Source organism: Trachurus japonicus, chromosome 3 (assembly GCF_045865225.1).
Source record: "Trachurus japonicus isolate A0001 chromosome 3, Traja_1.0".
Taxonomy (NCBI): domain Eukaryota; kingdom Metazoa; phylum Chordata; class Actinopteri; order Carangiformes; family Carangidae; genus Trachurus; species Trachurus japonicus.
In genome coordinates, this window is record NC_140909.1 from 10,155,822 (window position 1) to 10,179,839 (window position 24,018).

The window sequence follows — 24,018 nt, forward strand, 5'->3', positions numbered from 1 at the left end:
CCTTGATAGCTGTGGTTGTGTTAATATGATTGTTGTTGATAACAGGCTGTTGGGGCTGGTATGACAGGAAATGTCACATTCAGTTACTTCTTTTTGAAATCTTGGTATTAAAAAAAAAAGCAAGGTTATTCCGATATAACAAGTATCCAACACATAATAAGTGAAACATTTAGCATGTATGTTATTAGTAAACACAACACTGTGTACACTCAGGTATTTGAAGCATTTTAATGCATTTTTAATAAAAGATTGCAGAGACTCTATGAAGAGTTACAATCATTTTCTTCATTGTCTTGGTGCATGTACAGTTTTCGAATGGGGTTTACACTCCTTAAACAGAGGACAACACTGTGGTGAAATAATGCAAAATGAATACATACTGTATGAACTGTACATCTATGCCCATATAAGTCGCATACACTCACTCAGACACTCTGAAATCACTCGTCACAAGCACGCCTGGACATCAGTGGTTACTCTACAGCTCACTCGTTGTGTACCGTCCTGCTATCACTATCTCATAAGATATTATGAACATACACTGAAGAGTATCACAGCCAGTTTACAGTGAAAAAAATATGTACATGTTTACATTAAAAAAAAAAACATCTTGGCTTAAGACGAAAAAGTGAGAAGTCATCATGATGCAGAGATGTGAGACATCCGGTCTTCAGTTTGTTCCCCTCAGTTCTTTTTATGGAGAAACTTCATTTTATTCCCTAAAAACAGTTAAAACAAATCCATTAACTCACGTAAAATGCAGAGGATACATTTAATTCTGGTTACAGAGTATATGGGGATTAAGTAAAGCTAAGACTACATAAGGTTAAATCTGATTTAATCCTAATTCTAAATCTGAATATCAGTGGGTTTTCTGATCAGATTTTTAATATCCCCTACAGACATGTTTAAAGATTAAAAAAAACAAAAAAAACCTGCTTTGAATAATAAATTGTGTATAATGTGACTTTTCAGCTAAAATAAACTTTAATTACATGTTAAAATAACATCAGATCCTTTATGCTTATTGAAAAAACTCTAAATATGTAAATGTTGTTGAAGTATTTAAGAGAGAGGACTGAGAAAACAGCCTTATATTGTCAAAGTGAAACTGAAGTGAAGTCAAACTATAAGAACAGCCACATTTTTGACCTTATTATTAGTGCAGACAGACTTATCAGGACCGTCATGTTAGATACTTATGAGTTAAAGTCTGGATTGAGGAGATGAGCAGCAATTGTAACTATGTAAAAAAGTTGGTGTGCAGCTCTAAGACATTGTGTGAGATTGTAAAAAAAAAAAAAAAAGAAGAAGAAGAAGAAGTTAGACAGAAAATATTTGAAATGTCTCTCTAAGGGATTCATGCTGCATGCTGCATTTTTAACTTGTTAAACAATCAAAAACTCCTGGAATCTGAAGGCGTGTCTGCTGCAGGACTCACCAAGGCCTTTGAGGAACTTGTTGACTCCACTCTGCTCAGTGTCTGGTAGCTCCTCCAGATACTGATCCACCCTCTGCTCAAACAGACCTGGAGGAACAGTCAGTGGAGGGGTGAGAAAATAACTTTCAGCCACTAGATGTCAGTATCAGTACAGAAACTTCTGATGAACAATGAATAGTCAAAGTAGTAGAGGTGGAAATCCATGGACACTACTGACAGCCTACCTTTAGCCCTGGTCTTCCTCAGCTCTCGATCCTGAATGAACCCTGCAAACATCTGAGACTCCATGAAGACACCAAGAAAGCGCCGGATGCTTTTAGACGCCACAGACTTGCGGAAGGCCTCTCTTTGGAAAACGCGTTCTCCGCGCTCATTCTGAGCGATAAACAGTGAGTAATGGCCGATGGTCTCCAGAAAGAAGCGGATGAAGGCCTCTGACACCAGGCTGTTCAGGGAGTTATACTCTGTGGACAGAAACGACAGGGGATTAATCACAGTTCAGTTATTCACATTACTCGTATCACTATCTAAAATAAAGTAATAAAACAGATATCTCAAACTGTGTGGCATGTTCCATAGAAAAAGCCAGATTTTCAGAGTAATATTAAAGAAGAATAGCTGGTTTGGCTGAACACTCACAGCCACATAAATCTACCCACAGCCATTGTTCACTGTGCGGATATTCAGGGACCTAACCCATAACTCTTGGTCGTATCAATATGAATAAAATGAACCGCATTATATGACATAATAATAATGCGGTTGCCTCTTTATTACTTCTATTTCTCTTACATCGGTGCTGTCAAAGTATGCCAAAAGTATAGAACGAGACCAGAGCTGCTGGAAAATCTGAGCAAGTTTTTGAAAGCACAAAGCTGCACGGAGACAGAAAAGATTTGTACGTGAAGTTTCTGATATAAGAAAATCCTCTGAAGGTGAATGAACTCTGTGATAAAGAAATCTTCCCTGAACAAAACATCAAAACACTCAGTGAAAGTTAAAAAGAAAAAAAGAAAAAAACCTGAAGACTGGCACAACCAGAACTGTAACTGTCAGGCCAAGGACAACTTCCTGCACTCCCACGATGAATTAAAGTGCGATACTGCAGGTGTTTGTTATTGTCCTGTCATATTAGCTGTTTTGTGCAGTGAGTAGCAGCCATCAGGAGCAGCTCCCAGGCCTGACGAGTGTCTTCAAGAAGCATAATATTTGTGTGCAGCAGTAAAGTAAAAGCAGAGCTCGGTCTTTCCTGTCATTCATGAGACAGGGCTGCAGTGTTTTGCTTTGGTTGGCAGGTTCGTGAGAACAGGTTGTGACTGACATGCAGCAGATGTAACACAAGCACAGACAGTGTTAACTGTTGGTGGAGAGCACACACAGAAGGTGCTGTCACTTATTAATGCAACGATTGGAAACAAGAAGGTTTTTCTGTATGATTATCAGTTGAACGTCCTTGCGAAGCATCGTGGAACTTTATAAAACACTAAACCTATTATTGATCCCCTCGGATTAAACCTGCATAAACACCCAGTTTCCAGACCGGGAGTTGAATCCAGGTCACCAGGGTGAAAGCCAAGAACCTTGTAGGAGGTACAGACATAAAACCAGATATTACCCTATAGATGCAACTTTGCAAAACAGAAAAGAAAAAGAGCACCTGATTATAGTATTAGACACATTGTCCAACTTGGGGTTGTTCAGGGTCTCTGCAGATTTCACCAGCTAAAATTTAAGACTTTTAAGACCTTTATAAGGCCATTATAGATGAAATTTAAGACCTACAGTATCATGACAAATAAAAAATGTACAAAAGAAATGCAGAGTCACAAAATTAGAAATTGATTGCAATATATAAGTTGCATGTTAGGCTTGTTTGTAGCAGGTTGTGATCTTTCTTTTTTGTGACTTTCCCGGTTCGCACATGTATTTTTTTTAGGGGCAAATGCGAGTGAAATGCTCGCCTATGGTGGGCATAAGAAAATTTAAGACCTGTCTTAAAATGATTTAAGACTTGAACACAATAATTCAACAAATTTAAGACATTTTAAGGCCTAAAATTTAGATTTTCAAATTTTAGATTTTTTAGACTTTTTAAGACCTCGCGGATACCTTGTTGTTTCACCTTGACATTACTTGAGTGATAAATCCATTGTACCCATGAAAAATTAAGCAAAATGTGCCACCAGTCAACTCTACCCTGACCTTTCATCACCGAAACCCTGTTATCACCTCTGTGACTCATTTCCCAGCGAGTTTCATGAAAAGTCTGGACTGAACATGTTCTGCTGTTCTCGTTAGAAAGAAAAACATCTGTCTTGGTCGGGAGACATGATTTGTCACTTATTCACCTTCGTCTGACTCGCTGTCAGAGTCCTGATTGATGATGTCATTCCTCTGCTCCAGCGCTTGCTCAAGAGCCGCTTGAAGTTTCCGCGGCAACAGCGAGGCCTCGTCGTCCATCTATAAACAATCAAAAACATTGCAGCCGCCAGCGATAAACAACAGTGTTTAGGAGAGTAACGTTCAAAGGCTCAGAGTCAGTGAACAAACCACACGTTTTACAGCCATGTTTAAAAAGAGACCATGTAACTTTTGAAATAAGTAAAAACAGTCCAACTCAACCAAATGTTTGCTCACAACTTTAGATATAAAGCTTTAGATGGGAATTGTCAGACAGTTTACTGACTTACTAATATTTTAGCATGTTGTATGTGAACATTTAAATGGTAAAAAAAAAAGAAAGAAACTTGTAAACCATATTTCACCAGCAGACACATTTGTTTTTTTCTTCCTTTGTGTCCCATTATAATTTCCATAATGTCTATTTCTTTTTTCTAATCTTGTGTTTCCTGTATTTTTACCTGCTTAGATGCAGGAATGAAATGTCTATTGATGTTTTAAAGAAAATCTCATCTATCTTTAGGGTCAGTTTGTTCTTTTATCTGTAAGTTTTTGTGGACTAACCTGTCGGATGAATCGGTCAGTTCCAAGGTCGACCATTAAAGCCTGTGAAAAAAGAGAAGAGCATGTCATTCTTCAGAGGTAATGGGAAAAAAGCCTCTTATCTCCCACATGTAGAGAAGAGCTGTTGATTTCACCTGCAGGAGAGCTACATCTGCTCCACTCAAAACACAATCGGAGTAAAGTCAAGAATCATAAAGCACAAAAAAGTTCAGATCTAAAGCACCTTTCTAAAAAATGTTTTCACCCGTCAGTCAGCAGCAGAAAAACTAATGTAAGCAGACAGATGATGCTGCTGACAGCACATTAACAGTTCAGTGTTAACTGTGAATGACAAGGTCTCGGTGCAGTAGATGAAATTGTTGTCACTGCGTAAACAAAACAAAGCTGTGATAGCTTCTAAAGACAAAATAATTATTCAGAAAAAAATAGAATAGCTAAACTGCTCATGAGAAATGACAATCACAAGCTCCCTAAGCCCAAGTTTAGTTCTGCTTTTTTTCCCCCCTGATGAAATGTTTCAACAACCAAAATAAAATAGTTTATTTAATACTTTTTTTTGTCGATCAACCACAGGTACTATCTCTGTTTTAATAAATCTGCACTGATCAATACTGTCACACATATCAAACAATGGATGAACCTAACTATGTGTAATGTACTGTAGTGTAATGTGACTGGGGTCAATTTAACCAAATGAAGACGTTATTATCACCCAGTGCTGCAGGTCACATCAGCTACATGAAGAGATTTCAGCATCTTTTACCAAACTGTCACTGTTACTAGCCCTGTTTGCAATAAAGTTTTGTGAATGTTGGCAACATAACATCTTAATCAAGTGATAATATGTCAATAGTGCGTTCACAGCTTTTTCTAATTGTACAAAAATCCAAAAACAACAGCAAACAATTAACCACACAACCAAACAACCAATATTAAAAAGACAAATAAATCTGATTGACAAGAGCTGTGACACTGTTTACGCAGAGAAGGTGGTAAACTTTTCAAGTAAAGACGTGGACTGTTCGTCCACCTCAAGGTGTAACTGTCCGTCTTTACAGCTTGAGCACTTGGTGTGAAAGTTAGTATGCACAGACTATTCTCAGTGGATTTAACTCTTTCAGTGCAGTACAGTGCATGTGTCAACCTATATTAGAATAAATCCAGCTAAATAAACTTATAAATTAACTTATTGTATAGATTATAATGACAAGGAAGCTTGATAGCTAATTTATGAATAGGGGGTGGGAGTAAATAAGTTTTACTTCTTCCCACTCCTTTTCGGATATGAAAAAAAAACAAGAAAAATCAAATTATTTTCATTTTCAATTATTTTTATTTTTTCATGTGTTGTCTTTGTAAAGTATTTATTTGTTATGTCTGTCCATTACTGTATTATTTCTTATTTCTTTTAACATGTCCGAAATAAACGGAAACTAACTAACTAATTAATGCAGCTTTAAGTTGCTCTTGTCCAGTCTTGAAACAAGGCCACAGCTTTGAATCCTCTCTTCTGGTTGGAAGTCACCAGACTGATCAATTTATAATGCAATTAGGATCAGTCTGTATTATTGTAATTTATCAGCCATGACACTAATAGCCACTATTCCAAGAAGTGGGCTTCAATCAGAGAGGGACAAGAATAAAGTGGCAGTGACAGAAAAATCTGAATCATCTAGATGAAGGACGTAGGAGACATCAATCTGTGAGTATGGAGGCAGATCATGAGAGAAAATCCAGAGATGTTGCACTCACCTCCTCTACAGGCAGCTCTTTAAGTTTAGGCAGCGAGCTGGACAGCAGCCCCACCAGGAAGGGCGTGGGACAGCAGACGATATCCAACATGGACGCTGGCAGTACGGGGATGAAGGTGTGTTGCCAGGAGAAGGGGTAGAGCAGCGCCACCACTGCGAGCATGCAGCTGGACAGGGTGCTGATGATGAGCGTGCAAAAAAAAAAAGATAGAAAAACAACACACCATCAATCACCTTTACAAACACACACACACCGACCAACGCCCTGCAGAGGACACACCAGATTAAACCAAACAGGGTCAACACAGGCAGATGTTTCAGTAGATAATGAAAAAGTTTATTTTTGAAGGCTGAGAGTGGGATGAAATGTTGTCGGGTACATTTTCCTATAAATATGAGCTACTGTTATGAACTTCTGTAAAAAGCAGGAAAACATATAAATAGGTCCTTCAAACTGTGGAACTGGGCTGCGTTCTGAACAGCATTTCCATCTCTAAGCTCTTTCCTGAGGTTATTTGACGATTTGATCCTCTTTTCCCTGAATGTTACTTTTATATGAGCCGTAACAGCTCAGCTATGTACCACTGGCTTTGACACTTTGTTCTTCCTGCGGCTCATGTGAGGGACAGCGAGATCCAACAGAAACTTCGTACACTCGAACACAAACACAACGACTTCTGGGCAAATGAATGAACTTTTTATCTGCTGTACCTCCACCTCCCCCGATTGTGGAGTTGAGACTCCAGCTACTTAAAACCACAATGAGGTCCAATAAAATGCATTATTGTGACATTACAGTGCTCGGTCTACGGGGGTGGCGTGACTCTGACATGCTGCTATAGTTAAGCTGGAAGCTTGTTGACGCAATACCAAAAAGGACCAATTTGGTTTAACTCCGACAGCTGTGGTATAACATCGAGATCACAAATAGCAGCCTGTCTTTCTCACGATCCGTCGCTTGTTGACAGTGGCTGACCCTCCTCCCCTCTGTCCTCTACATACTGTCCGGTCCATGTACACAAAGAGAGTGAAAATAAACTGTGGGTCCAAACGCGCACACACTCACACTCACACTCACTCAAACACACAAATGAGCACTAAATCAGTATGGATCAAGAACAAGACCAGGGATCAAACATGGTATGCAAACGCACCCCACTTGAGAGATATACACTTTTAATGAGGAATGTTTTCCGTGGTCGTTGTCATCAACAGCAGATTGAACATCCAAGTAAACACAAGTTACTCCCTTTTATGTGACCTCCTTCACACTGTGTGTTTCAGCCCACAGAAACTCTACTGGAGCATTTGCACAGAGAGCCGAGACCAGCACCAGAATCAGAAAAGCACTGAGGCAAATGACAAACCTCCCACTAACTTCTCAACAATACCCTTCCAGGTTGTGTGTTTGCCACAAGTCTGTTTCATCTTCACTTCCCATGAGTCAATTTGCCAAGATTTTAAAAATGTGAAAGCAGAATTACACCAGTGCAAACCCAAAGGCTACGATATAACCGCAGCATTCGGTCTTTTCCAGTTCACTCAGATCACGAAGCACTTGCAGCTTTGCTTTGGCCGCTCTGATTTCCATTTGCCTGAGGAGGGCTTGATAATTCCTACCAGATCCCGTCTCTCCCAGGTCTGACGAGTTCCAACAGGGAGTGATGGGGCACAGATCTCAAGAAAAACCTTCGCCACGGGCTACACGTGGCCCGACACACCACTGATACCAAAAGGATCAATTACACTCGTTCCCCTGACCGCACACTCTGGGGAGAAGATGAACTTGCAATGAAAACACGCTGCACTACCAGAGGTTGCCACTCAACTCTGGAAGGAGGAAGGGACATTCCCCCGTTAGATTCAGACCCCCAGACGGTTCACGTGTCATAGAAAAACAAGAAAATGTCTCCACAGATAGGTGAAGCACAACATCAGCAGAGGGACATTTTAGATTCACTGTTTTCTCTTGGTGAATGAATTTGGTGAAGTTTCATTGTTTTGGGTTTGAATATGAAGATAAGTATAGGGTTGCAGAGTGGTTGTATGAAATTGGATTATACTTTATGGTGGTTTTTAGCCACACAAGAGGACAGGCTCTAGGGATGGGCATGTTGGTTGGTACATGACTTTGGTCTAGACGCAAATACAGCACATTAGTGACTATTTGGTGGCTTGCCATAATTTCTTTTGTTGAATCATTTGGTTTATGACCAAAAACCTGAAAAACTAATTACATTCCCATCAGGCGCTCAGCTGTACTTTCAGTTTAATGCTTATTAGCAAATGAGAAGGGCAAAGCTGATCCTGGTCTGGCTACTGTTGCATTTTAACTAACACAGATGGTTTTGAGTGATCCTAACTGAAGCCAACAAATCTATCTGTGGATTGGTTGGAAAATAAAAAATTACACCAACCGCACGTGCATAAACTAAGATTCATTTGATTAATTTCAATTTGATTACACACACAAAAGTCACATAAATTTATGGTCACGCACTTGGGAAAAGAGACAGGAACCAGTTCTGCAGAGGTGAGGTCTGAGCAGGGCTGTTATGTGTTGAGGTTTGGGAGCTAATCCTGACATATTAGCTCTCCTAGGTCTGGTGTAGTGTGTGTATGTGTGTGTATGTGTGTGTATGTGTGTGTGTGTGTGAGGCAGAACTGGCAGATACTCCAGGAAACATGGGATCGAGAGGCTTAGTCTGCGAAGCCCAGAGGGGGAGGGAAAATCTCAGTGTTTGAGAAAGAGAGAGGGCGGGAGACAGAAGCCTGCACCAGCACATGCTTCACAGCTCTGCTAAAGAAATGCAGTGTGTCTACCACCAGTCCTGCCGAGGATAAGACTGATTCCAGAGACGGAGGACAAAGAGGACGAGACTAAACCAGAGCTGTCAGACAGCGGCGGGCTGCGCTGCAAAGCTCTGCAAAACCATTCTTCACTGTTAAAAGCTCCTCCCAAGCCCAAAATAACACCTAGCCTCATGTAAAGGGCAGCAGACTACACACAAACCTATAGGGTTTCTATGACAAGCTACATATGGTGAACTTCAATACACTAGCAGAGCGCTCTCTGTTCCCTTAGTCCCCAAATGGTTTTCCCTCACTTCCTGTCTATAAGCATCTCCAGCCACCGGCTCTCGGTCTCGGCTCCACAGAAGGCAACAGCAGAAGCCATTTTACAATGAGAAATGGCTTCCTGATGGGAAACTTTATACATGTTCTTATTAAATCCACAATAGCGTCTGAGTTTGATCAAGGCTGTCTAGAGAGCAGATGAATGTGTGCAGGTGTTTGTGTATATGTGTCTACATGTGGGTGTAAACATTCACGAGACGGGACACTGATGTAAAAATCAGCTGGTGAGGCTCCGGTGATGGCCAAAGCTTTTCTTGACTCGTAGAAAAAGAAAAAAAACGGCAACATTTCACATGTTTACAGTGTGTCGATTTCACTCCATGTCCGAGCCAAACACCACATGGGAAACCGGTTAAGTTGTTAAAAGCGGTTTAGTCGAGGTGCCAGCTCCGCAGAGCATGTTACAGAAAGTGTCTAAATGAAATGACTGTGAATGAAATAACTGCCACACTTGTTGATTACAAAAAATACCAGAAGCTGTGGCAATAATTCTCCCTGTCATAGGATCACAGTCACCATCATCGCTCATAAGACTATACATCTGCAAAACGTGTTGCTGCTCTACATTCCTCCGACTCGGTTCCAAACCCTGGATTATTACAAAAAGAAAACATGTCACCGCACACTCAACATACATTGCACTTTTAATCACGCTGTTTAATAACTAGTTCTAAGTTTGCAGTAATGAGACACTGCAGTGAAACTCAAACAACCTGCTCTACCATGGAAAAGTGAGCCTGATTAATTTACCGTGGTTATGAAAAAACGCTTTCAAAAGCCATTGTTTAGTTTCCTTCTACAGTCTCCGCCCTCTTCCCCTCAAACATAGACTTCTCATCTTTCATTATATTGTCTTGATTACCCTCCGTTACTTCTTCAGTCGACATATGAAACATGTACTTTCTGTAACAAGGCATCCTGGCGATTAAATATCATTTGAATCTATTTAATCAAAATTTAAATAAGAGAAAAGTATTTAACAGACAATGAAATTAACTAAATGGGCAGATCTTTGAGAGAAAGGTGAATAAATCAGGTGACAGTCATTGAGCACACGCGTCATATTATATAGATATGATGATGCTTATTTTTCCTTTAAGTGAACTGCAGTATGAGAAAGATCTATGTCTATGTCTATTGCAGCTACGGAGAGTTCAAATTGCAAGTTAAACAAGCATTTTTCATTTGCACAGTTTATTGGATTTATGCACAGGAAGGCACGAGATTTTTTTTTTGTATTTCTAATCTTAACAATGGAGGAGCACAGCAGGGAAAGTCATCCAAATCTACTACGCAGTAACACTTTTACTGTAGGAGTATTTCACTGCCATGCCAGAAGATAAAGCCAGACATGCACATACAATTTGGCAACCTTCCTCAACTCTAGCCTGAGGACTGACCGAGGTTGTTTACACAAGTCTGCAACACTGACAAAACTCATTCAACATCTGCAGGTCAATTGAGTTAAGCTATTACAGAGTGACATAGTTGATGATGAATTTATCTGATTAGGCATCCGACTTGTTATTACAGGCATCAGATGGTGAATGACCACTTAAAAGAAATTGTCTGTGCAGACTTTCATGTAAAAGCAACAACTTCTGTGGAAAAAACAACAAAGGTTTCAGTGTAATATTACGAGAGTTAAGTGAACGCAACATGCCAAAGAAACAAGCGTCACAGGACCCCACAGAGAACTATTGCCTAACATGGCGTTTCCTTGTGGTTCCTGTTTGTATTGGATATACTGTACATGTTAAGGGGAAGAAGCATACATCATGTTCAGCTGGTGAGGTATTTTGGGAATGGATTATGTACCACAGCCCCAGAGGGAGCAGCCCTTTTTATCATAGAAGTCATTAATGCTGCAGTGAGGCCCTGTCACTGTTTTCTGAAGAAACCAAAACACAGCTCTGCATGCACACATGGAGACATGCACATTTTAAATCTGCACACACACGCACACGTAGTTTAAGCAGATCATACAGTACAGTAAGAGGCATCAGTCAAAGAGACTGCATATTTAAGCCACAAAATTATAGAACTTGCATTTGTCATTTTCTGTCTTTGTAGTTATTTCAGTTTTCTGTAAAGTTTTAAATGATGCTTTGCTTCACAGTAATTCAACGTTTGTTGGCAAATTTAAATTTGCCTGGTGGCTTGCCAATGACAATGTTAATGTTTAGCAAGGATAGTGTTTACCACCTCCATCATCTTGGTGTAGCATTTTCAACAGTTGCATTCTAACAGTTGCTACAGTAAATACTGTAGCGCTGAAGCTATTATCAGAAACTATCTCTAAGCAAATATGAAAGTCATGATTTCATGAAAAAACACAAATAACAACCTGATGGTGGTGCAAAAGGAAAAGTCACTAGGATTCATCCTCTGGGAACCACAAAAATACACTTTTTTTTAAAACTGTGATTTGAAAGTCAAAAGCATTTCCGAATACTTACTGAATGATCTCATTCTCTCAATCTCACCTATTTAATGTGTTTATTTCCTCAGGCACACAGATATTACGATGGCATCATAAATGACTGCTGTGGCGAGATATCACACACTCTCATAATTGCCCGTTACTAGGCAATATATCATGATGATATTGTAATTCATGATTCCCACCCAATGACTCCTCGATGTTATCATCACCTCTGGTAATGAGAAGATTAGGCCGATTTCCCCCGGGGACACAGAGGGTGCCACTCAAACGTAGGGAGTGAACGTGCCATCATAAGTCAAATGGTGACAGTTGAGCCACAGATCATGGAGGGCAGAGTCGCGGACACAGGAAGTGCATTCCTTCCCCTCACAGTCACTGCCCCCACTGATGTTTGTTTAAACTGGGCTCTGATACATGGAGAGATTACTTCTCTCCTCAAATCTCCTCCCACTCCACCCTTGCCTCCAATACTCCAAAAAGTCCGCCTCTCTGCTCTGCAACAAGAGGACAGACTGGGACACTGAGTCCTTTGAGACTCTTTGCATCTTATCAGACCCATCCCACTCTCCTCTGGTAGTGACTCTCATTACTGTGACCCACTTTTCTCCTGGTATCTAAACCGTCGCCGGCTGACTGGCTGGCCTATTGCCTGGCTTCATGATACTAATTAACACGCAATAATTAAAGAGTTCAACACACACAAACAAAGGCGAAAAACCACAGCACAATGCCGCTGTCATGTGCCTGTGAGTCCGTGAACAAACATTGCAACTATACCACAGACAAGCTGAGAGACACATGCTGACTGTCGACCTCACAGTGTAAGTGTGAACATTTTTTTGGAAGAGATATGTCTTGAATTCAGACAAGTAAGAGCTGTGGAAAACATAAAAGTTTCATACCACTGGAGCTCAACTATATAATATGACCATGATCGGTGTTGGGTTGCCCTTCTATCACAGTGCTTCATAGGTGATGGGTGATCAATTAATTAAAAGGGATTCCCTATTTGTTATTAGAACATAACATATTTTGGCCACTTCAATATTAGTGACAGAGAAAACCTCGAATAGGAAGATATTGCAAAGAGGCAAATTTAATGACTTTCTTTAATCTAATTGAAACTGTATATTTTGGAAATGATGGTCCATCTGCAGGGAGATTATAATTAAGAATAATGATAGAGCCTCACCTGAGTTTATCGGCCACAAAGATGACTCGACGCTCCAGCAGCAGCGAGGCAAAGACTCGGATCACCTGTCGTACGCTGAGACACCTGAACAGACTCTCAAAGTCCACGTGCTCCAGTCTGGAGTCGGTGGGCCGCCTCAGCTCGATGACCTGAACGTGCACCAAAAAAAAAAGTGACTTTTGAGTCATCACAGCCTCTGGATCTTATTAACTAAGAGGATTATATTCCACACAGATGTATTTAAATCACGTGGAACAATTATTTGGGCACAACTGAAGTGGTGAAATGAAAAGCAGGTGTTTTCTGCTTCGTCAGCAGCTCTGACCTCATTTCCTGCGCCAGGCAGGAAGGTCTTCACTTTGATAATCTTCCCTGGTGCAGGGAAGGGCGACTCCATTAGGCTCCTCATGAAGGGATAGACCAGGGCCGCTGAGACGCCTCTCCGTCTCTCCACCTCATCCAGGATCTTAACCAGGAAGGAAAGTGATATATTTCGACTTGTTTAAACATCAACACAACATAAATCTCACTGTGAATATGCTAATATGAAAGGAGCCTTGGGTTTTTATCTAAGCTGTATAAAGAGCCAAGGAAGGCAAAAAAAAAAAAGGAGAAAAAAAGTGCACAGTCATCGAGGTTATTGACCATGGCGGCAATTAATGGAAACATACTGTTATGTGTTTGACTACTGGGACTCTGTATTCTTTTTCTGTTTTGAAAAATAGCAATTGAATGTCTTTCCATGCCTGTGTGATTGGAAAATTCCACCCTGTGTGCCTGTCGGCCTGCTGCCGTCCAAGCTGCCTCCTGTCTGCAGAGCTGATTTGAGACTCTCTCGTCATATGATATCACCTCTCTCGCTCTCTTCATCTCTCTGTCTCTCTGTCTGTGTCTGTGTCTCTCACACACACAACTCCTACTGAAATCAAACACTGCCGTCCTCTCCCATTTACCAGGAAAGCACTTATCAAGAATCAATATGTATTTTATCTGTATTTAATGTTATCATCTCAGGTTTGTGGCTGTACTGTTGACTTCTGAGGTTTTCTCTTGCACTTTTTCAAACTCATACGGTCATAAAATATCACGAGACTAAACAAGACAGAGAGTTTTGCGTTTAATTTGTTTGCAAGTCAAAATAAAAACCACCTATAGCTAAAGTATATTATTACTTCATCTACAGGGCACACACAGTTATTATGCTTTCACTCAACATCCGAATTGACATTTCAGATTTTTCATTTCAGGTCCTTCATATTTCAAACTTTCGTGCAGCCTTTGATCACAGCTTGTTGGCAGACTGAAAGACCTCACAAGGCTCCCATTATTAAACCATGAATACAGGACATACAGCGAGCGTGCACACTGTCTTTGAACTCGCCCGGGCTATTTTTTTTTTCTTTTTCATATTGTCATATAGCAGCAACTTTGTTTCCACAGTCTGGTTTCAGTCACTTTGAATTAATAAAGAAATCAGATAAGGCTGAAAAAGTCAAACAGAGTGACAGATCTGCTTCATGTTAAGACAGTGAGACAAAAGTGAAGGAAACATTTACTCAGGAAATCAGATGGTTAAATAGAAACATACTGGAATAAGGTTCAGCATTGAAGAGGCGTTCACTGCTGAAAGTCATTTACTTCAGCTGTGAGACGGGTTAACCACAGCTACAACACCACACTGGCTGGCTGTAGCTGTCTATCTGCATGTGTGTGTGTGTGTGTCTGTGTGTGTGGTTTGAGGACAGGACTGAACTCACCGTGGAGAACAAGTCAAAACAGCCCAGCCTGCTGATGATGCAGTACACCTCTGGAAGGCGAGGTCCTTTCCCAGTCGGCTGTGTGGGAGAAACCACAGAGAGTCATTGGACACTGGTGTTAATAGACCTGATGAAGAGATATTGTCTGCACATTCACAGGTGTTTTGAAAACATACCATGAATGCCCTTAAAGGGGCAGGACAGCATTTTAGCGTTGCACTCAACAAGAGACAGATTGGAAAAGAAATGGCCAAAATTAGAGCTGCAGATGCCAAAATGTGAACGGAACTTGTATTATAAGTATTTTAAACTATTTATTGCACCCCGCACTTTCTTTCTTTCTCTTCTCTTGGATATGTTTGCCTTTGATACTGTTTTAGTGTATGTTATGTACTGCGTATGTATGTATTGCATGTACAGGGCAGCTGTTACAACTCCCTTGCCTAAGACAAATTTCCCCTTGTGGAACAAATAAAGTTCATTTGATCTGATTTGAAGTCAATTCCCCAAATCAGTGCTATATTTTCTGCAATGCAAGTAAATATTAACATTTGTTAGACTGTCCATGTCTTTATCTTTCAAATATTATACCCCTATCCCGTACAACAACCTCTAAGAAAGTGTAGTCTCCATGTTAAAGTTACAGTTTCTCAGGCTTTATTAAGCGATCATACATTCATTTTCACAGGCTGAATAATACTCTAAATTTAATTTATCTGAGACTCAACTATAAAAAGGGTCTGACTGTGATAATATCATATATGGTAGATGAGTTGTTTAAATACTGACGGTGAAGTACTGCATCTAGTCTGTCATCTGAGGTGAAAGTCTTTCATGTGGGTACCGACTTCCTAAACACAGGTGGTTTATCTGCTCCTGCTGATCGTATCTACTTTCCTCTATACTCTCATGCACCATTATGTGCTTCCAGACACCAGGCGCACAGACACTCAAAACACACAGACACAAATGAACACAGGCTCTCAAGAAACGCCAATCCACTTGTCCATATTAGGTATACAATTTTCTCCTCTTGTTTCTCCTCCGCTTTTCCAAATGGATGATTAAATCAACTATGTGGTGCTTGATTCAAGTCCTCAGGAATGCGTGGTTACTGCCAACTGCTGGACAGACAGCAGGGAGGAAACAAAGTTACTGCAGGAGAGCAGCTCACCTCTTCCTCTGCCTTCATTAAAATCTGCCTCTATCAAGATGAATCTCAGATCAACAGAGCAGATGAAGCATGAGAGCAGCAGCGTGGAAAAAAGGAAAGATGTCCAGCTGTAACCCAGCACATACATACATACACATACACACAGGGAGTGAAGACGCTCCTAGTAAACCTTTGAGAACATACACACTGTAGTACTGTAAACATACTGTGAAATGCCAAATGACAAAACAAAATCACCACCGCACACTGATCCCACACGGTTACGCTCTCCACCCGCGAGCTAAATGGGAAACTCAACAAAAAAAAAAACTTCAAAGCACTCTCCGGCCTCATTATGAAGAGGAAATGCTCCACAATGACAAAGTTTGGATTTTTCATGGTTTCTCTTTGTCTTTGCCTCTCCTGAGAAACTCTTGTTAAATTGAATGAGTCAATCATAGCTTTCATTTTCAATTATCCTTGTATTATATTCTCCTCCACTTTATGGCGATTATGAAATATTTGCTGAATCAGCCCTGTCTGAGTAGTAGTGTGTGGTTATTTCTCTGTAAGATACATTTATGTCAATTCATATTCAAGAGATTTACACATTGGAAATCAAACCACTTAAGTGCATTTTTGTAGTGACTAAAATTCTAGCAATGTGGTGTGAATGTTTGCTATTCCAGATGTTTCTGTTACTACTGCTAACCAAAGGTATTTCCTGGGAAAGCTTGAACAACAACAAGAGGATGGGAGGTCCCTGGACTATGATGCTGATTAGCTTCCATAATAATCAGTCTGTGGATGTTATACATGCCAGTTTTAACCAAAAGAAATTATATATCTATCTATATATATATACTTTTAAAACCATAAGTAAAGTAAAACCCACCTCCCACTTTTTTTTGTCTATATGATCTGTTTCCTGCTGCCACAGTGGATGGCCATGCTCCACAGGAAAACAGTATCACATGTTCACATAAAAAGCTCAGTCACAACAAACAGGGCTCAGCAGGGTGTGAACAGGGAGCAGAGGACTGAGAGTTAACCAGTGGCTTACCAGCAGGCGTCTGCAGTACCCGAACCTCCTGCTGCCGTCCTCTCCCGTCAGCATGAAGGAGAAAGTCTCACTGTGTTTAAAAAAAAACAAAAACAAATGTGTACACATGGAAATTGACGCACATGATTTTTATCCTACATACTTGAAAGATAATCAAAAAAGATAATCTGTGTTAATGGTTTTTTTAAACTACAGTTCACAGTTAATGTTCCCTGTAAAACTTAATTTACATGTCTGTCAACAGCCGACGCTGTGTAATGTGATGACGCAAAGTTCAAAGCAGAGTCAACTAGCTCTACTCATCATGAGAAACACACAACTCAGACAAAGTGCTCTGTGGTTTTGGAAACAGAAGTCGGAGAAAACAACCTTAATGACGTGTGTGTTGCATCATGGGAAGAGTAGCCAGTTTATTCTGATTCATTCTAGGGACTAAAAGTAAATAATATCTTGGTCTCTGCTGCTTTGATTTGACTGAGATGTTTTTGAAACAGGTTTAAAAGTTATGCACGGTCATACCTGTTGTACTCAGAGACAGGGCTCCAGTCTTTTGCATCTGGGAAACAGAACTGAGGAATGGCTTTGAGCCGCTGCTCTGCCTCCCTCATCTGCTTGGTGGGCCTCTCTAGCTGTGAGAGGAGGAGGGAAGAGGCATCGCAGTCAGCTTCTTGTCTTTCAGTGTGAGTCTGACCACTAAATGACCAGGCTATCATTTCTCCCATACAAGGTTCAACCTTTGCCCCCTCCAGTATTCATTAACAAGTCCCTCCTCTGGCCCGCTGAGATCTACTTTTCCCAGGGGGCACGTCTGCTGAACCAAAACTTAAATAACAATAAATAAAAACACTTCCCTGCCACACAAATAGATTCTGGTCTTTTTTTTTTTTAACAATAAACAGGCGCCCAGGGCTCCACAGGCTTTAATCTTAATTGACAGTACAACTTTTTATTGTGCACATTCTAGACAATAAAGTGTAAAAAGCCAATTGCAACGCTAAACATCCTATTTAATGTAACATTATTTCCAGCATCCACAATTGTGCAGGAAAAAGCTCACATGTGGGAAAACGCTAGAGAGCCTAATAATACGTAATTAGCTCTTGTTCTAATCCTGTGGCATTAACATTTACATCTTCCAGACTGTTTAATTATGACTTAACTGGATTACATTTGCTTGTGGAGACTGAAAATCAACAGTTCATCTCTATCCTAATCTCCAGTTGTCCACACAATGTTAATTATGTCAAATACGTTTTAAAAGCTGCCATCGTTACTGCTGTTGTCCACATGGCTTTTGGTTATTTGTTTAACTGTATATTTTTCTACCATCCACAGTCACCTGGACAGGATAAGACAGCAGAGCAAGTGTTTTTAAAATCAGTTTCTCCTCATAATAATGTGGCTCTGAGTCAGTATGTGTGGAGCGATTTCTAATTCTTGAGTTAAAACACCTAAAACAACTAGTGAGGTCTGTGCATGTATTTTAGTTACTGTTGATTTTTCCTCCCTGTGAAAATAATTCAGTCGCTGAGGATTCTTGTTATGTCAGGTGTAAAATGTGAAAGAGCAGCTGCAACAGGATTCAGGTTTGACTTTCATGCTTTTTACCTTGGGGAACTGGTAGGTGACCTCTGGGGAATAGGAGTTTTTGCTGGGCTTCTTCTTTAGTGAAACAACCACGAAATACTCAAAGAGCTCTCTCTCCTGCCACTCAATGAGCTGCAGCTCCAGTGTGCGGTAGCTGGGGGCCCGGCGAAGGATGGACTGTAGTTTCAGCAACCTCTGGGTGTGAGCTGAGGAGACAAGTGAGCATTGTAACATATCATCATGATGTTAAACAAAATAAAATACACTCCAGTGTGTAAATCTAGATCTCATGGGGAATTACCCATCAGCCAATTGGGGGAATGCGCAGATTGGTGTAATTCATTTTTACTGACGCCACTAAAGCGTCCAAAACAGAGAGAAAACATCACTAAATCTCATTAGTGTTCGCTCCTGTCACGAAATCTGGACATGATAAATGCTGTGTGGTCTCCTGGTAATCTGTGCATATGGCAAATTACAATTCTGTGGTCTGTTCGGTCAACCCAGGTCACACTGTTGCATCCAAAAAACTGGAAAGGCTGTTGCAAAAAGCGCTGAGAAAAACAACTCTGAGAGACCAAAAAAATTCAAAACTCGAAGAAGAAGAAGTGTAAGCACCTCACCCCATATGAACGCTCACCTTTGAACCTGTCATCGGAGTCGCTCTCACTCTCGCTGTTGTCATCTGGGGGCAGACATGACACAGACAAGAAGGTTTGCTACGGTCAAAGGTTCAGTTCCACAAATGTGTTTACGTCAGGGGTATATAGTGAGAACTCTATGTGGGTGGCTAAGACACAAATATTTACTCACTTATCTGGCCAGTGGATAAAGGGAACACACAGAGCCCTTACCCCTCAAAGAAGCAGTCTCAACATTGGACATGGACAGCTTCTTCAGCCTCTTCTTCCCACGTTTAGTGCAGTAAATGGAGTTGATCCTCTGGACCAGCTGTGAGCAGACAAGGGGAAATTCTTTGTTCTCTCTGGGAATCTAAAGTTTGGCTTTTCTTTAATCCTAAATATAGAAGAAGTAGGGGGTATACCTGGCCAAAAGTAACAGTGTAAAACAATGTAGATGTGCTTTAAGGGTAAAATTGAAAAGCTTCAAAGAGACTTCTTGAGAAAAGGCTCCACGAGGGCTGAAACCCACGCAGTAATTACATGCATCAAGGCAATGTGTTTTAAAAACATCTTTTCCAAACTGAGGAATTACCGGCGGTGATTCAGAGCTGCTCGGACGGTGACTGTGAAACCTAAGCAGATCTGCGAAGCAGGAAAGGACAAGAGAACACAGCCAGAGAGCTCTGCTAGGACTTAGCGTAGGTGTTTGAGTAGGATCTAGCCGTGTGTGTACCTTGGGGATCCTCCAGTGCCTGTGTGAGGCGAGGGTATCGCTGGTGCTACAAAGGCTATCGTCCAGCAGGCCACAAGGTGAAGGTGATACACCCCTCTGAGGGAGAAGCAGCATTTCATCGTGGCTGTAGCGTTTGGATAACTGGGACAACCGGTGGCTCTTCCTGTCGCTCTGACCAGTCAGACGTAGGGACTGGCTGCTGGGTTTGGAAGGCAACTAGTCGGAGGAAATAGAAATATGGAAGCTTTAGTGACTTTTATTCATTTAGAGTTAATTAGATTAGATTAGAAAGTCTGGATTATCCTGGAGAGGAAATTAGATTAGTAGGAAAACATAACCCAGTCAGCACTGTTTATTTGTAGGGTTTTATGAATCATTATCAAGATATTTTCCTTTTAAGTTATAATCATAAAGATTTCCATTCAGTAGTTTTTACTGTTAACAGTGGGAGCCACTATTCTCACAGGAAACAATGAATGCATAAACCTCAACTTTACTACTTCTAATTTCATGTCATTAATATCAGCCTCACTGTTAACTGTTCACTGTCAAACAGAACTGAACATGAAAAGGGTTAAAGCTGTTTAGCAAGGGGACTTTTATTGTGAAGCAGTCACTGGAAACACAATGTATTTGTTCCAGAGGTTAGTGCTGACAGCGACAACTCATGAAAAATCTATCAACAAAAGGGGAATAATGGAAATAGAAGAGGCAGCAGAGGACCTGTTGTGCAGAAACCCGTTATAATTTATGATTATGATGAAACAAAACAGATTTGTTTGGATACAGCAGACACAGACGCTGCACCAGGAGCATTAAACCACGCTTGTTGTTACTACCAGTAATGATGGAAGTCCTCTCTTTGTTTAGTGAGACAAGCGCTTGAGCATTGAAGAGAGGAAGCTAAATCTGCAGACGGGCCTTTCTGTGAAACATCACCAGGTCTAAACACATCAGACTGTTTCCTGGAGTGCCGCAAATAAGGTGTGAGTTTCTTGAAAAGATCTTGTCCAGTATTCAGCACTGACACACACTGAGAGGGATTCACAACAGCCAGAAAACACATCTAGCCTACTACAAGAAAAAAAACACATCAGTGCTGCTGATTCCTGCAGGCAGGCCCATGTGTTACCTGAGGTGGAGAGTTCAGCTTCCTGTCCATGTTGCTCCAAGATCTGTTGCTGTCCAACAGGCACGACTTCCGACCCAAACTCTTCCGTTTCAGGTCAACATCCTCATACGGGTTCTCCTTCTCTGTAGGGATGAAGGGAAAGGTTCAATGCAGTTCAGATAAAATGTCGGCCAACAACGGTCCGTGAACAGATGCTGCTTTCCGACACAAGGCAGATGAGGCTGTGGGGTCAGAAAGGGTAAAAAAGACGGCAGTAAAGGGTGTCGGGGGCACGAGAGGGCCTCCCTATGGTTAGTCTGAGAAGAGATGAGTCATGAAAGGTAAGTCAAAGGTCACTCCCAGCTGGCTCAAGTGGACTCACTTTTTTCAAAACAGTTACTGTTGGCACCGGGCCCCGCAGGCCCCATGGGCCCAGCTGAGACTTCTGGACACAACACTGCTGATGAGTCACTGTCCAGGCATGCAAACTGTCTGCTGTAAGAGATGGAGCGGAGGCTCATCTTCTTAAGACTCTCGAGTCTGGTAATAAAATTGTTCAAATAACCCAATTATTTTATTTTTTTCAATTTTCGAGTGAAACGCTTAAGTAACAATGTGGGAATGTGCATATAGCAAGAGCAATTAGGTTTAAAAACCATAGTTCATGCTCAGACCAGGATTCAAATTTTCAATTCATTGTCTTTAATTAAAAAAAAAAAAACTTTATTCCAAGAAGTTTTAATAACCACAGACAGACACTGCTCTGCCTCAGTCAATGATCGCAAAAAAGGAAAGACAAGGAACGTTACACTGCACTGCTCTCACTGATGTCACCTGGCGGAGGGCCAACTTCAATAAAGCGAAAACTTGTGTAACACCACAGTCCATGTCTATTCAGACATGTGCTCTGAGAATAGTTTTTTGGCAGGGTCTGAAAAAGGTTGTGAGAAAGTGAAGAAACCACAGTGAAGAACAAAAACAGAGCCAGATGGCGTCGAAATGCATGAGGGGAACTTTTGAAAGAAAGAAAAGCAGCGTTATCTGTCAGCACAGAAGGAAAGAACAAAAATCTATTTGGTAGCTGGGTTCCTTCTTCTTGAGTGCTTCAGTGGAAAACTCGATGAACTCCGCTTCTCAAACAGCGAGTGAGTATTTTAAAAACATTGAAGATTAACCTACAAGCAGGGCTTTGTTCTATTATCTATTTTAAGGTTAATTATTGAACCTGTCTGGGGTAAATACACACACATCCGTGCACACACACGCAGCTGACATACACTGGCGGGGACCTTTCGAGCGTCATGTTGTGTCACGCAGTAAATTAGCTTACTGGAGTGATTTTCTGTGCATCATTAAAACCGAGGAGCAGAATAAGAGGGCTTAGTCTCACCCCATGTAGCCCTGCTACCCCATTAAACTGAAGCAATACTGTAATGAGAGCCTGCTGGGAAAATGATATGTCTATATAGCTTCTTACGTACTGGAGGGTACTAATCTACTCCTCTGATTACTAACATCCAGACCTCGCTCTAACACACCCCCAGACACAGAGCATTACACAGGGAGGGGACACACCTCGGCTGCACACTGTGATTGTACATTTTCGGTGTACACAATGGACTCTGTGGGCAGGGCGAGGCACTGAACAAAACTATACCAACAACAACAGTGTCGGTATATCAGCTTATCTGTAAAGTGGACAAGCCTCGGTGGAGTGGCACCACTCAACCACTCAAAACACAGGTTGCAGTTTTGGAAGAACATCTGGCAGCATCACAAAACCACACAGTTTGTCAGTCATGACTCTAGTCTGCTTGTGACTACACTGGGGAAATTACACAGCATTGTATCGAGAAGAAAAAAAAACAGTCATAGGTCCAACTGTGTGTTATGTAGCCGAGGTGTTGTTTGATAAAGTTTGAATCACTCATTACATACACCAGTCCCCTAGATTAGTTCCCAGAGCAGACAGCACCTGTGCAAACTAAGACAGTAAATGTAACACACTCTGGAGCTGGATGATGCAGACAGCTGAATCATAGCACTGGTTTGTGCACGGGGAGTGATTCATCAGTCTGTGTGTACAGATCATTTACTGGCACTCCATCAATCCCATTTAAAAGCACTTACAACAATTGCTTGATATCGCAATCTTCCACGCAACTGTAGTAACACACACACACACGTACGTCACAAACGACCTGCACTCTCAAGTCAAACGTCTTGACATCAAGTGCAGGTGCCAGAAGTTAAAGAGTGAGCGTCCTCCTCTTCAAAAACTGTCCAAGCTGAGGAAGTCAAGTTGTCCTCTCGACATTCAGGAACTATGTGGACTTCTCAGTGTTAGATGCTTGTTAAAAAATAAGGGCACACAGGGACCAAAACATGGCTTATTTCCTGCTGCTGTGGCTGCTCCTCAAGTGGATCATCTGACCTGTAAAACCACCGCATAGTAGTAGTGGTGGTGGTGGAAACTGCTCTCCTCCATTACTGTAGGACTTCAGCTGGAAAGCTTTTGTTTTGAAATAGCTGGAGCAATTTCAAACTCACTCAGAGACAATGTTTTTGTCGGAGAACAAACAGAGATTGGCAAAAAGTGCGTCTCCGACTTGAGAACTCCACGTTCACGGTGCTGGATGAACAATGGAGGCTTTGTTGGGATTCACATGAAAATCAGTCATGCCCTGACGCTCCCTCTGAGAATACTGCACATCCTCAGCTTCAACAACAACAAAAAAAAGAAGCTCATGAGCAAACTGATCACTGATTCAAGAACAACATAGCTACTTGAAATTCAATCCTCGTTGCAGATATAAAAATCAGTCCTTATTTGGTCATCGCTGAGCATTTGTCATGAAAACTATGTGCGAGTGTGAAAACTGGAGAGACTGCATCTGAAATCCAAGCTTCATCATGAGACTATACTCACACTGACACACATTTCCACCACATTAAGTATGCACTGGGGGAGCTGGCAACTGGACTGTGCAGAAGGCCTGGGGTCATTTGCTAGTGGAAAGGAATTTGGCTCCACACCATGTGCAGATTTCATACACACA

General features: G+C 41.2%; 2 protein-coding genes across 4 annotated transcripts in view; one reads left to right on the forward strand and one right to left on the reverse strand.

The window, feature by feature from the left end:
- vat1l (vesicle amine transport 1-like) overlaps nt 1-24,018 on the forward strand; it is a 321,886-nt gene that overhangs the window by 174,243 nt on the left and 123,625 nt on the right. The window lies entirely within an intron of this gene.
- The window catches only part of dennd2b (DENN domain containing 2B), a 46,587-nt gene continuing 22,784 nt past the window's right edge, over nt 216-24,018 (reverse strand). For all 3 annotated transcript variants that reach the window (XM_085760470.1, XM_085760463.1, XM_085760478.1), the window contains 16 exons: nt 20,981-21,102; nt 19,849-20,064; nt 19,347-19,443; nt 19,133-19,177; nt 18,514-18,698; nt 17,425-17,534; nt 16,906-16,975; nt 14,690-14,767; nt 13,258-13,398; nt 12,933-13,081; nt 6,158-6,335; nt 4,406-4,447; nt 3,790-3,901; nt 1,666-1,905; nt 1,442-1,528; nt 216-719 (listed from right to left, as the gene is read on the reverse strand). In XM_085760470.1, coding sequence (XP_085616596.1) covers nt 685-719; nt 1,442-1,528; nt 1,666-1,905; nt 3,790-3,901; nt 4,406-4,447; nt 6,158-6,335; nt 12,933-13,081; nt 13,258-13,398; nt 14,690-14,767; nt 16,906-16,975; nt 17,425-17,534; nt 18,514-18,698; nt 19,133-19,177; nt 19,347-19,443; nt 19,849-20,064; nt 20,981-21,102 — 1,907 coding nt within the window. In that variant the 3' untranslated portion in view covers nt 216-684. The remainder of the gene's footprint in view (nt 720-1,441; nt 1,529-1,665; nt 1,906-3,789; nt 3,902-4,405; nt 4,448-6,157; nt 6,336-12,932; nt 13,082-13,257; nt 13,399-14,689; nt 14,768-16,905; nt 16,976-17,424; nt 17,535-18,513; nt 18,699-19,132; nt 19,178-19,346; nt 19,444-19,848; nt 20,065-20,980; nt 21,103-24,018) is intronic.